Here is a 13,550-nt window from a genome sequence, read left to right on the forward strand (position 1 = left end):
ACCATTTGCTCTTCTCAGTGAGCCTGTTAGCATCACAGTTTACACTCCGAGCTATACAATTAGCATTGTTAAATGTTTGGGAATTTCATATTGTGTCTTTTTTTCTCTCCTCTTGAGCCATTCCCACTGTATTTTCTCTGCAGATTCATCCTCCTATAATCTATTTTTATCTTAACAGTCTGTCCTCGGGTTCCTTCTGACACATCAGTTCAACAAATGTTAACAAATTTAAGTTTTCAAACTTTTTTGTTGTCAGTCAGCACATGACACGTATTTTTTTAAAAAATAAAAATCACATAATTGATTAAAATATCAAAACATTTAAGACTTGGTATTTGGTGGGGGAGTGTTTTTTTTTCTTTTATTGAAGATAGATTTTTTTTCACACAATATATTCTAATTACGGTTTCCCCTCCCCTTACTCTTAAAGTTCCTCCTCACCTCCCCCTCATCTGGATCCACACCCTTTCTGTTTCTCCTTAGAAAACAAACAGGCATCTAAGGAACAATAATAAGATAAATAAATTAAAAAATAAATTGGAATATGACAAAACAACCAAACAAGAAAAAGAGCCAGAGAAAAATCACAAGAAACCCATATAGACGCAGAGACATGCTTGTTCGCATACACAAGAGTCCCATAAAAAATGGAAAACTGGAAGCCATAATATACACGTAAAGGACCTGTAAGGTAGAAAGGGGGAAAAGTGGCTTTGACTTAACATCGAGACAAAGAACTTCCAAAGATGCTGTTGAGTTGTTTTGTGTTGGCCATCTACTGCAGGGCATGGGGCCTAGACTTAAGAGTAGTTTGTTTTCCCAGTGAGACTCCCTTGGAGAAAACTATTTTTTCATTAGCAAGTGGCTATCAGTTAGCTTCTGGGCTAGGGAGGGGTGTGTGTGTCTGTTGTTCAAGTCTTAGATGGTTTTTCAATAAAAACACTGGTACCAGATATTGGGGTAAAAGCTGAAAGAGCAGAGAAGCAGAACAAGCCACAGCCACCACCTGTTACCTCACCAACTCCACGAATCCTCTGACTGAAATCCTCTGAGTCTTCACCCAAAAGGGTCTCAGCTGAACTGCCTTAGTTCCTGTTTCCTCACGCCTTATATACCTTTTTCTGCCCTGCCGTCACTTCCTGGGATTAAAGGCGTGTGTGCTTCCCAGTACTGGGATTAAAGGTGTGTGCCACCACTGCCTTGCTCTGTTTCCAGTGTGGCCTTGAACTCACAGAGATCCAGATGGATCTCTGCCTCCCGAGTGATAGGATTAAGGGTGTGTGCCATCACTGTCTGGCCTCTATGTCTAAAAATCTAGTCGCTGGCTCCATCCTCTGATCCTCAAGCAAGCTTTATTGGGGTACACAATATATCACCACTTTCCCCCTTTTTTGTCTAAAATTATAAAAGAATACTTCTCCTTTCAGCTCTAGGACTCCATCTGGTGCAGACCTTTGCAGGCCCTGTACATGCTGCCATAGTCTCTGTGAATCCGTATGTGTACCAGCTCTGTTGTGTCTAGAAGACCTTGATTCCTTGGTGTCCTCCACCTGCTCTGGCTCTTACACTCTTTCTACCTCCTCTTCCACTTAGCTCCCTGAGCCCTGAAGGGAGGGATTTGATGGAAACATCTCTTTTAGGGCTGAATGTTTTTCTGCATATTGCCTAGCTGTGGATCTCTGTATTTGTTTCCATCTGCTATAGGGAGAAGCTTCTCTAATGAGGGCTAAGCAAGACACAGATCTATGAGTCTAGCAGAATGTCATTAGGAGTCAATTTGTGGCTATGTTCTTTAGCAGAACAGTGGTATTTCGTTTTCCCCTAAGTTTCCTGGCCTATGTAGTGTCAGGTTCTTGGCCACACAAGCAATGCTGGTTATGGGTTCCATCTAATGGAATGAGCCTTAACCCAAACAAATATTTGTTGGTTATTCCTACAAGATTTGTGCACTATTGTACCAGCAAATCTTACAGGCAGGTCACTCCTAATTAACTCCAAAATTAATCAATGAATGTTCTGAATCAATTATCAATCTTTCTGTTTTCCATTTTTATAGATATTGTCTTAGCTTGTTTTCTACTGCTGTGATTAACACCTGACCAAAAGCAACTTGGGGAGGAAAGGGTTTTGGCTTACATATCTGATCACAGTCCATTATCACATCTGATCACAGTCTGTCACTGAAGGAACTCAGGGCAGGAACTCAAGGCAGGAAGCTGGAGGTAGAAACTGAAGCAGAGGCCATTGGGGAGGGGTGGTCACTGGTTAGTTCTTCATGGTTTGCTCAGCTTGCTTTCTTATACCACCCCAGACCACCTGCCAGAGGATGGTACCACCCACAGTGGACTGGACCCTTGGTGTCAATCATTACTCAAGAAAACACCCTACACACTTGCCTACAGGCAATCTGATGGAGGCAGTTTCTCAAATGAACATCCTCTTCCCAGATAACCCAAGCATGTGTCAAGTTGACAAAAAACTAACCAGGACAAGCATTAAGTACCTTTTACAGATAAAAGGCATTGAGAAAAAGTGCTCACATTAATAAATGGATGGGAATAGGAAAATACCATTCAGATCTTTGAATTCCTTCCAGGTTGTCAGCTAAAAGCCACTGAAGGTTCAATGATGGTTCTTTTTATCCGTTGACTGACAAGATAATTAGGTACTCTCCATTGTGAGGGAAGCAAAGCATTAGAAATCACTTGACTTTCAAAGGGATTTTTTTGAGTCTTCTACTTTTTCATGCCAGTGTTTCAAGTGATGCCTTTGTTCGGGCCTTTGAGCTTTTTACAACCCAGGGCAGTAAGGTTCTTGTGGGTGTGCAGGCCTTCTCTTTCTAAGGAGAGGGAAAGCAGTCCTGAATGAAGCTACCCATTATCCCAGCAGATCAGATTGAGAAATAGAGGTTAAAGATGTAGAAATTGATGTGTACCTTGAAGAGGCTTTACATATGCACCAGAAACCATAGACGTGGCTTATGGTGAGCGGCCCGGACTTCCCCCACTGTTAACTGTCCTTAGCTCTATAAAGCTATTGCACCTGTTATGGAATAATAGCATTTGTCATTATCAACTTCCACAGTAAGGCAGTTCCGTGAAAGTGGATGCTATTAAAATCTCTGTCCTGCAAAGAAGGGCATTAGCAGGTAATAACCAGTGAGGTGTTAAAGACAAAGTCACAACAAATCTGGTTTCACAGATCTCACTTAGGATTTCAGATTCAGACCAGTCTATACCAAAAATGCAATGGGATGTTCCACCACCATCATCCCCTGCATGGCAGGTTATACTAAAGTTGGAGTCAAGGAAATGGTGCATCAAAGCAAGGGTCTAAACACAGCTCTTTCGGTGTGCTGTTTGAACATGGTTTAACTCGTTGCCCCTCGTGGGTATCTGAGATAAAGCTCCCTCTGTCTGACAGTGACAATAATGTTGCCAATGTTTAAACTAAGTATAAGGCCCATCCCCAATAGGTTCTGGAGGTGGCATTCTTCAACTTCATGAAAAGTTGAAGTTTACTAATTAAACCCAATAATACCTTTTAAAGTGGAATACAGTGATAGTATTCAGTCAACCAGAATTACTATTTTTGAAAAAGATTATATTGACTTCATTACAATCCAGTTTTACTTAAATCAAGGTTGTCCAATAAATATATTGTTAACCATTCATGATGTGAGTCCTGCTGTATGAATTAGATCATCGTACACTGACCTTGCCCATCAAGCAGGCTGTTATTCAGTGACTGACTACTGAAAGGAAGGACCAGGGAGTCAGAAGATAAAGAAAATAGGGAAGTCTGGGCTCAGGAGGTCTTGCACAAGCTATGTGCTGTACCAAGCAAGTTTGTCAAGAAATGCAACATCTTATCTACAATCTGTAAGGAGAAATGGGGCAGAGTCAGTGTGAAGTTATTATACCGTGGGACAAAGTCAACAGGAGGGTAATCCAGCAGTATTGCACAAAAGGAACACAGACTATCCCAAGTATATCACGTACACAGTGATGTGAACACAGATCAAGTACACAGTGGCCTTGGAGTTGATAACTTAAGTCTCTTTAGGGGGAAAAGCCAGTTTGCCAAGAACCAAAACCTTAACCCCTTGGCTAGACTTTGCCAAATCTGCCCCTAGGCAAGGACACAGAACTAGGTTTCCATTGTCCTTTCATCAAAGCCTCTGAGAAAGGCTTGAATTGGCCTGACTCCCATGAGATGTTTTGCTTTTAAGAAATGAGGAGGTGTCTATCTCTCTTTAGTAACCTTTTAAAAGATGTTTTTATTTGTTTTTTGATAATTTCATACAATATGCTTTAATAGTATTCACCCTCTCTTCAGCTCCTCCCAGGTCTTCCCTCAACTCCCTACCCACCCAACTTCATTTTCTCTCTCTCCCCCACCATCCACTGCTTTCTCTCTGTCACACACACACACAAAAAAAATGGAGTCCAGTTGTGTTGACTGACTACTTATGGAGTGTAGTTGACATACCGGGTGTCGCTCTACTAAAGAAAATTGACTTTCCCTATCATCATAGCAGTAGAAAGCAAACTAAGACCCTTTGTCAACAACAATCAAATGTCAGTAGCTCCTTAGCTAGGAGTGGGGCATCATGCCCACCTCCCTCCTCCATGCTAAGATTTTGTCTGGTTTGAGCTTGTGCATGTCTTATGCATGTTGGTGACACAGTCTCGGTGAACGCATGTGTGCATCCGCCCTGCCGTATCTGTAAAACATGGGTTCGTTGAGTTATTCACCACCTCTGGATCTTTCAATCTTTCTGTCCTCTCTCCCACATAGATCCCTAAACCTTTAAGGGGAAGGGTATGACATAGACATCCCTTTTAGAGCTGAACATTCCAAAGTCTCTTATTCTCTGCACATTGGCCAGTTGTGCATTTCTGTGTTCGTTACCATTTACTGCAAGAAGAAGCTTCTCTGATGGGATTTGAGTGCTGCATTGAGTGGGCGCGGCAACATGTCATAAGGAGTCATTTTATTGCTATGTGCATTTAGCAAAATAATAGTAGCTTTTCCCATAGCACCTAATACTTGTCTAACCTCAAGTTCTTGACCTTATTGCAATGTTGGGTATGAGTTCCATTTGATGAAGCAGGCTTTAAATCCAATCAAAAGTGGTTGGTTGCTCCACTTTACTCATGCCATTATTGGATCAGAGGACATATCTGGCCAGGCAGATAACTATTGTAGCTCATAGGGTTCACAGTTGAATGTGATTGATGATTACTTTTCTCTTCCAGTAGTGTGTCTAGAACCTTCTAGCATTATGAATTCTAGTCAGTAGGGATGAAGCTTCTGTTTGAGCTAGATTTCTCCATGTTCTATGACTCAATTATTGTCTTCAGCAATAGAGTTTTACTGTCAAATTCTAGAGGGTAACCAACAGCATTGACAACCAACCATAAAGTCTGGGGACTCTATTGGATGCCTTTGGCCAATGACTCAAAAATATGCAACCCAGCCTTGGTAGTAGGTGTTTTATTTGGTCTGGTTGGGTTATTATCCCCCAGTTTAGAGTAACTCCATTTAAGTTCCTTTTATACAAGTATATATTTTAGTAAGCTTCTACAATAGCAAATTTCCATATTTTTTTCAAAAAGACTTTAATGTTAGTTATCCCCCCCATATTCCCTCCTCTAGCCTGTCCTCTCATCGCCCACTCCATTTCATCTTCTCTCTTCTATTTTTCTATAACATGTATTCCATTTCTCCTTCTTTGAAAGAGTCCCTCCACTCTATGGCCCCTTACTAGTTACCTAATCTCTGTTGGTATTCTGAACAAAACACATATATCCAAAGCTTAAAAGCTAACATTCATATACAACAGAAAACATGTTTGTCTTTGTGGGTCTGGGTTACCTCACTCAGGATGACTGTTTCTAGTTCCACTTATTTTCCTGCAAATTACATTTTTGAACAGCTGAATAATAGTTCATTGCACAAATGCACCATATTTTCATTATCTGTCAGTTGATGGACATCTTGGGTATTTCCATTTCCCAGCTATTGTGCATAGAGCACCCATAAACATGAATGAGCAAGTATCTCTGTAGTGAGGCACAGAATCCTTTAGGTGTATGCTCAAGAGTAGTATAGCTGGATCTTTTGGTAGATCTGTTTTCAGCTTTTTGAAGAATCCCCACTGATTTCCATAATGGCCACACTCCTGCCAGCAGTGAACATAAAAGTGTTCCCTTTCCCTGAATCCCCACCAGCGTGTGCTGTCATGAGTCTTTCTTGACCCTAATTAGCCATTCGGACTAAGAAGAAATCTCAAAGTAGTTTCGATTTGCATTTCCCTGATGGCTAAGAACGTTGAACTTTTTTGGTATTTATCAGCTGCTACTGTGTCATCTTTTGAGAACTCTGTTTCATTTCAAGCCCTGTTTTATAATTGGGTTATTTGTTTCTTGATGTCTAGTGTTTTCATTTGTTGTTTGCTTTTTTTCTGAGTTCTTTATATATTCTAGGTACTAACCCTCTGCCAGATGTACAATTGGTCAAGTTTTCCCCATTCTGTAGGCTGCCTCTTTTCTTGACTGATGGTATCTTTTGATATCCAGAAGTGATTTTGCTTTATGCAGTCCCATTTGTCCATTGGTAGTCTTAATAATTTTTAAGATAAACTGCTGTTAAGTCTACCCTTTTTTATTTCTTGTTTTTTAATACTAATTTATTATTTTTATGTGTGTGTGTGTCTGTGTGTCTGTGTGCGTGTGTGTGTATGTGTACACACGCATGTGCACCCGCCTCAGGAGTTTGTGTGAGCCATGTCTATGTAGGTACCCACTGAGACCTGAGGGCATCAGATCCTCTAGAACTATAGTTACAGGTGGTCGTAAACCATCTGATGTGGGTGCTATGAACTGAACCCGGGGCTTCTGCAAAAACAGTAAGCACTTTTAAGTGCTGAGCCATCTCTCCAACCCTGTCTTTCTCCCCTACCTTTAAAAAAAAAATTATCCATCTCACTTTAATTTGGGGACTTAATAGAACATGCAAGCCTCAAAATAAAATCACTCGGGAGGCAGAGCCAGGCGGATCTCTGTGAGTTCGAGGCCAGCCTGGGCTACCAAGTGAGTCCCAGGAAAGGCGCAAAGCTACACAGAGAAACCCTGTCTCAAAAAACCAAAAAAAAAAAAAAAAAAAAAAAAAAACAACAACAACAAAAAAAAACCATTAAAAAAAATCACTATTCCAAATACCATAAGTGTAATAGCTGGACAAGTGTTAAATGCAAATGAATGTACTAATATAGCTGTAGTGTGACCACAGCCAGACAGGTCTCATTCCACTAGGCTAAGCAGTGGAATACTGAGGTCAAGAGAAGATGGCAATCTTTACCTTATAGGTACATTCATAATCCATAAATGACCTATGTGAGAGTAAGGTCTTTTCCCCAAGGACTTCATAGTCAATAGATGCAACTCAATAATTAGTTTAAAATCCATATACAATTCAAATGATGGCCCAGTTCAGCATTAGCTTGTTTGTGTCTTAGTTAGGGTTTCTATTGTGTGAGGAGACACCATGACCACAGTAACTCTTATAAAGGAAACATTTAATTGGGTTGGCTCACTTACAGTTTCAGAGGTTCAGTCCATTATCATCATGGCAGGGAGTATGGTGGTGTGCAAGCAAACATGTGCTAGAGTAGTTGAAAGTCTTACATCTTGCAGGCAACAGGAAGTCAACTGAGACGCTGGTTGTATCCTGAGCATAGGAAACCTCAAAGCCTTCCCCCACAGTGACACACTTCCTCCAACAAGTCCATACCCACTCCAACAAAGCCATACTTCCTAATAGTGCCTTTTAAGATTATGGGGGCCAGTTACATTCGAACTATCACATCTTGTTTCACTTTCTCTCTTACTACTGTAATGCTACTATTACTACAAATAATGCAAATAATAGGAATAATAAGCCCTGAATAAACTGTAGGCTTCAAAGTTTGCAGAGCAGTTTCTAATAGAGCAAAGAGGACATGTATACTTAGGTACTGACTGTTACTTTATTTTAATGTTTATGAATAATGGTTAGTAAATAGCTTATTCAAGGCCCGTGACCAGCTGATACAAGAATTAATAATAGGTAACTCACGCTCTCTACCATCCACGTAGGATAAATGATCTTTCTGTAGCCATTTATGAGGTTGTATTTAATTCAAAATAATGTGAAGAAACTGTAGAGTATTTTGACATCTCAAAATTTTAGCAGATTAATAATATGAAGAAACAATAGAGAATTTTGACATCTCAGAACTTTAGCAGATTCATGACTGAGAGTCTCAATAGTCTGTAGTGTATTTTTCTCCCTGGTAAAGCCTATGCTCTTGTTGGCATCTGTGTGAGATAATACAGAAGCCAGACCCAAACAGACCCAGGAGATTCGGTCCACCTTGTGCTTGCCTCCCTTTTCCACACTTCGGAACAAAAAACGTTCTTACCCTTCACAGCACCTATTTTTAATTCAGTCTTTTGTAACTAGTGTGGCAAACATTGCGTATCAGGAGGCAGGTGTCCCACTCTTTAACCTCTGACAGTCCCTTTTACTGTTGTCTCTAACACCCATGTGCTGCATGGTGAGAGAGTACGTCCTAACTTCCATCACCTGAAACAAACACAGAGCCCTAAGGCCCGAGGACTTGCACTCGTTGACCAGAGTCATTCCCCTGCTGAACTTGGACAAGGGTTCAAACTTCACCCCAACCCTGGGCTTCTCCTGAGTGCCTCTCAGCTTTCAGTGTTTGACACTGAGGTTCATGATCTATGGAAATTAGCAATTAAATGGTGTCACACTCTTTACTAATATTTTTGTTCTGCTTTCTGGGCAGGAACCAAGATCCTGCTTGAGCCTAAGTGACCACCAATAGAGTTACTACAGTTCTGTTTTGTTTATATTCTCACATGGAAATGTCTTCTCTCTCCAGCCAGATCACAAGTCCCTAGCAGTATCTATCATAGTGATGAATACTTGCTGATCTGATATCTTAATGTTTTAATCTAGAATTTCTACTTGGATAACAAGGGGAAAAAAGAAAACAAGGAAACCAGTGAGAAAATGAATGCTAAAAACAAAGAGTCCTTACTTGAGGTAAGCTTCAAAAAATTCTGAAACGCTCCATAAAATTGGGTGTAAATGCTAATTATTACCAAATCATAGCCATTTAGATAATTCAATGGTTTTTTTGAGTCAGTTATAAAGAAGTATGACTTTAGACAAATTAGTTTACTTTTATGAAATTGAATTAGTAATTCTTTCATGAAAAAGACATGAATCTTCATAAAACTCACTGTGACATGTATGTTCCGTTTCAGAAGGGCTCTATAGAATCAGATGTATGGATTTTCAAGTCATTGTCTTTGGCAAGTCTCTTCAAGTTCGAGGCCTAGAGGAAGAGATGTGACTTAGGATGTGACTCTGCTCAAGTTGTTCATGTGCTAATGGCTAGAGCATGCCTCTGTGAGCCTCAGTAGCAAATCATTTGGAATCATCACAGAGATTCAGGGAGGCAGTGAATGCCCAGAGCCTTTGATGGTCACCACTAGGGCACATTCTAGAAGTTCCCTGACAGTGGACTTTGTTGGAAGCTGTTAAGGCAACGATGCTAAAGACTAAGGCCCTCTTTCAGGTCTTAGGTCACACATGGGCATCCTAGAGCCCCAGACAAGTTGACTTGATTCACTCCCAATGTAGTGTTGATCTGTCTTGAATTATTAGACTTGTCTCTTGGAAGTTTAGACCTGGGGATGAACACAGAGCCTATGGAGCCAATTCACTGACTCTAAAGAGCGCCATATTCTGTTCCCCGGTGGGTTTACCTCCACTCGTGTTTCCATTCCCTGTCACATCCAAGAAGGTCTAGACCAAAACCAGAGCAGTTGACCTTGCTGCCATTCCCAAGGTCCTGAATATGCTTTTCTAGGTCTGGTTCTGGACTGTAAATGCAATGGGTATTTCATCGGAGGCTCAACAATGAAAATGAGATGTCCTTTCTGCTTCCAGCCACTAGACTCTAGAACAATGGTTCTCAACCTGGAGGTCAAATGACCTTTTCACAGGGGTCACCTAAGACTATTGGCGAAATTATTAAAGCCACTCCACATAGTTAAAAGGGAGGTTTATTTAGTGGTGTAACTTACAAATGAAGGGATAGGTAGGTCACAGGGTCTGGGTGTTCTCTGGAGAACTCTGCTCGATCTGCTTCCAGCGTCCAGGGTCCAGGAACCAAGAGAGGCGGCGCGTCCAGATCTCGGGTCTTCAGGGTCCTCTCTTGGCCCCGCTAATAGGCGTGACAGTTACCGAAGCCTCAATGGGGGTTGGAACTTCAGACCAAAGCTGGAATGGCTGCCCACTACATAAGACTGTTAAAAAACAAATATTTCCGATGATCTTAGGAACTGAGACACTGCTCCTCTATCCATCTCCAGGCGGGTCTGCCCACTTACTTAAAGACATCATCACTCCAAACCCATCACATATACCCTGAACATACAGGTGTATGTGACAGGCTGGGCATCATTACATACTTATGTAGACCAGTCACTCATGTGTAGAGAGCAGCTACCATACTGAAGCAGTATTAGAGGTAAAAGGACACTTCATGAATTCTAATTACTGGGTAAATGTAAAATCATGTACTGGAAGATCATCAACTACTGCAAAATGTGTGTGTAATCTGGATGCCGATCGATCTTTTCATATTGTTATGGTTGATGTGAATACTAGCAAATCATAGGAAACTTTAATGAACTGTATTGCCTGAACTACACCATGTATCTTTTGAATTATTAAAGCTATTGTTATATATTTCACATTATAAAATTACATATTGTTTTGTGATTAATCACTATGCTTTAATTATGTTCATTTTGTAACAATGAAAATACATCGGCATATCAGATATTTACATTACAATTCATAACAATAGCAAAATTATAGTTACAAAGTAGCAATGAAAATAATTTTATGGTTAGGGGGTCACCACAACACAAGGAACTGCATTAAGGGTCTCAGCATTAAGAAGGTTGAGAAAACTGCTCTAGAATGATGAAAAACGCCAGGTGTCCCCAAAAGCAAGGATAGGAAGGATTCTGAATGTATCTGTGATGACAGAGACTGAGTCATGGAAAAGAAATATTTTGGAGACTGAGTCATGGAAAAGAAATATTTTCCAGCCACAGCCATTTGTTTCAATCAATGATTGGAAACTCTCTGTCTACAAGAAGATACTTGCTTGTGTGTGAATTGATACAGTTGCATAAATAGTCCTTGGGATTAGATTTCAAAACCATGTAGAGCTGAGTGTGTATGAAAATATGAAACCTATTATGTTATAGGAAATCTGCATTGTCCTGCTGTCAGCTTTGGGTCAAAACTTCAGATACTCTTACAGATGATTGACAAGCCCACTAATACCTGAACTGGAGGGTCACTGGGAGGACTATGGCCAGAGCTCTTCTCCGGCTCTCCTGTGCAGAGGTTTACTCTGGAGGATAAAATGAAATTATTTTGCATTTGTGAAACTATACTGAGAGTTATAATATTAAAAGAAAACAATAACTGAGTATCCAAGCAAAAGGATAGAATAATATGTAATTTATCCAATTGCTTTTTAAAAAGAAATTTATGGAGATTTATACATCCTCGTGCAAGTTTTAGGTTTTGAAAATCTATACATAGAAAACGTGGTTTTTGGTGTGTTGTTGTTGTTGTTTGGCTGAGCGGTGGTGGCACATGACTTTAATCCCAGCACTCAGGAGGCAGAGGTAGGTGGATCTCTGTGAGTTTGGGGTGGGGCCAGCCTGGTCTACAGAGCGAGATCCAGGACAGGCTCCAAAGCTACACAGAGAAACTCCATCTCAAAAAAAACCAAAAAGAAAAAGAAAAAGGAGAAAAAGAAAAAGAAAGTAAAAGAAAAGGAAATGTGGTTCTTTTATGTTTATTATACTAGTAGTAATGGCCTTTCTCGTGTTTGAAAACTTCCAATAACAAAATACTAATTTGGGGGCTGAACAGATAAAAAAATAAAAATAAAATCTTTAAAAAATAAAATACCAATTTATTTTATTGTAGAATTATATAATTTTACTACTTAATGGCAATAAAATATTAATTCTCCTTTTTGGTTTACTTTTTTCTTTTTCTTTCTTTTTTTTTTGAGATAGGGTTTAATTCTATATGCCAGGCTTTCCTGGAACTTACTAACCCAGGCTGGCCTCACACTCATGGCAATTCTCCTGCCTCAGCCTCCCCAAGTGCTGAAATTATGGACAAGAGCCACCACCTGGCTAGTGGTCACCTTACTCATGTGGAAAGGAATTTTTATGTCCCAACTTATAACAGCATTAAAAGACTTTATTGAATGCTTATGTCTAGAATATAATAAGATTATCCTCACAGCCAAAATCGAACTACTACTCCATTTTTACAAACACAGGAACTGAGATTCAGTGATCCACGGGTACAGAGCTCAGTGGGCAGGAAGTCTTGACATGGAACCCAGCACCCTGGACCTTAGACATGATGTTCTTTTTTCTTCCCTGTTGGTAGACAGCATATAAAGGAAACATGTTCAATCCATTTCCAACAGAATTGACTTAAACTGGGATTATTCTTTAAATGTGAGCAGAATGTGTGTGTTATGCCTCTGGATTCCAATTTCAGGAAAGTTTCTGTGGCACATCCATCATCGTACCAGAACTTGAAGGAGCTCTTTATTTGAAAGAAGATGGGAAGAAATCTTGGAAACGGCGCTACTTTCTTCTGAGAGCTTCTGGAATTTACTACGTTCCCAAAGGAAAGACAAAGGTCAGTCAGCTTTTCATTACTATAACGAAACACCTGAGACAATCAAGTTTTTCAGAAGACATGTTTATCCCTCACCTAAGGCTTAGGGGTCATTGCAGAAGATGGAATAGAAAGAATGTAAGGGCCAGAGGAACAGGGAGTTTGCTGTGAGGCTGCATCTCCTAGGAATATTAAAAGCTACATCCATAAAGTCTCACCAGCATGACTGCATAAATATGAGCTGAACAAGGACAACAATAGGGGCTAGAGAAATGGCTCAGAGGTTAAGAGCACTGGCTACTCTTCTAGAGAACCTGGGTTCAATTCCCAGCACCCACATGGCAGCTTACAACTGTCTGTAACTCCAGTTCCAGGGGATCTGACACCCTCACATAGACATAAATGCAGCCAAAACACCAATGCACATAAAAAAGATTTTTAAAGGACAATAGACATGCTAATGTGGACAAGGGAAAAGGCCAGGAAGCTTCAACCCTACACAAAGAACTACAGGCAACTGGGAATGCTGAGAGCGGGAGAAGTAGTCTTCCCCAGGGAAGAGCACACCAGTTGGTTATCTGACACCAAGCCGTCAGCCCCGAAAACTTCCACAGAAGTAACATCGTACAAACTGAGAATGTTGTGTTTAGTATATATATACATATACGTATATATGCATGTAGTACAATTAATAAAAAGGAGGCCATGAATTTGAAAGAAAGTAAGGATGGGTATATGGG

The 13,550-nt window shown here is 40.3% G+C and overlaps 1 protein-coding gene across 2 annotated transcripts in view; it reads left to right on the forward strand.

Moving 5' to 3' along the window:
- Positions 1–13,550, forward strand: part of Apbb1ip (amyloid beta precursor protein binding family B member 1 interacting protein) — a 100,801-nt gene that overhangs the window by 68,535 nt on the left and 18,716 nt on the right. For both annotated transcript variants that reach the window (XM_059262464.1, XM_059262463.1), the window contains exons 8-9: positions 9,028–9,114; positions 12,688–12,831. In XM_059262464.1, coding sequence (XP_059118447.1) covers positions 9,028–9,114; positions 12,688–12,831 — 231 coding nt within the window. The remainder of the gene's footprint in view (positions 1–9,027; positions 9,115–12,687; positions 12,832–13,550) is intronic.

Source organism: Peromyscus eremicus, chromosome 5 (genome assembly GCF_949786415.1).
Source record: "Peromyscus eremicus chromosome 5, PerEre_H2_v1, whole genome shotgun sequence".
NCBI lineage: Eukaryota > Metazoa > Chordata > Mammalia > Rodentia > Cricetidae > Peromyscus > Peromyscus eremicus.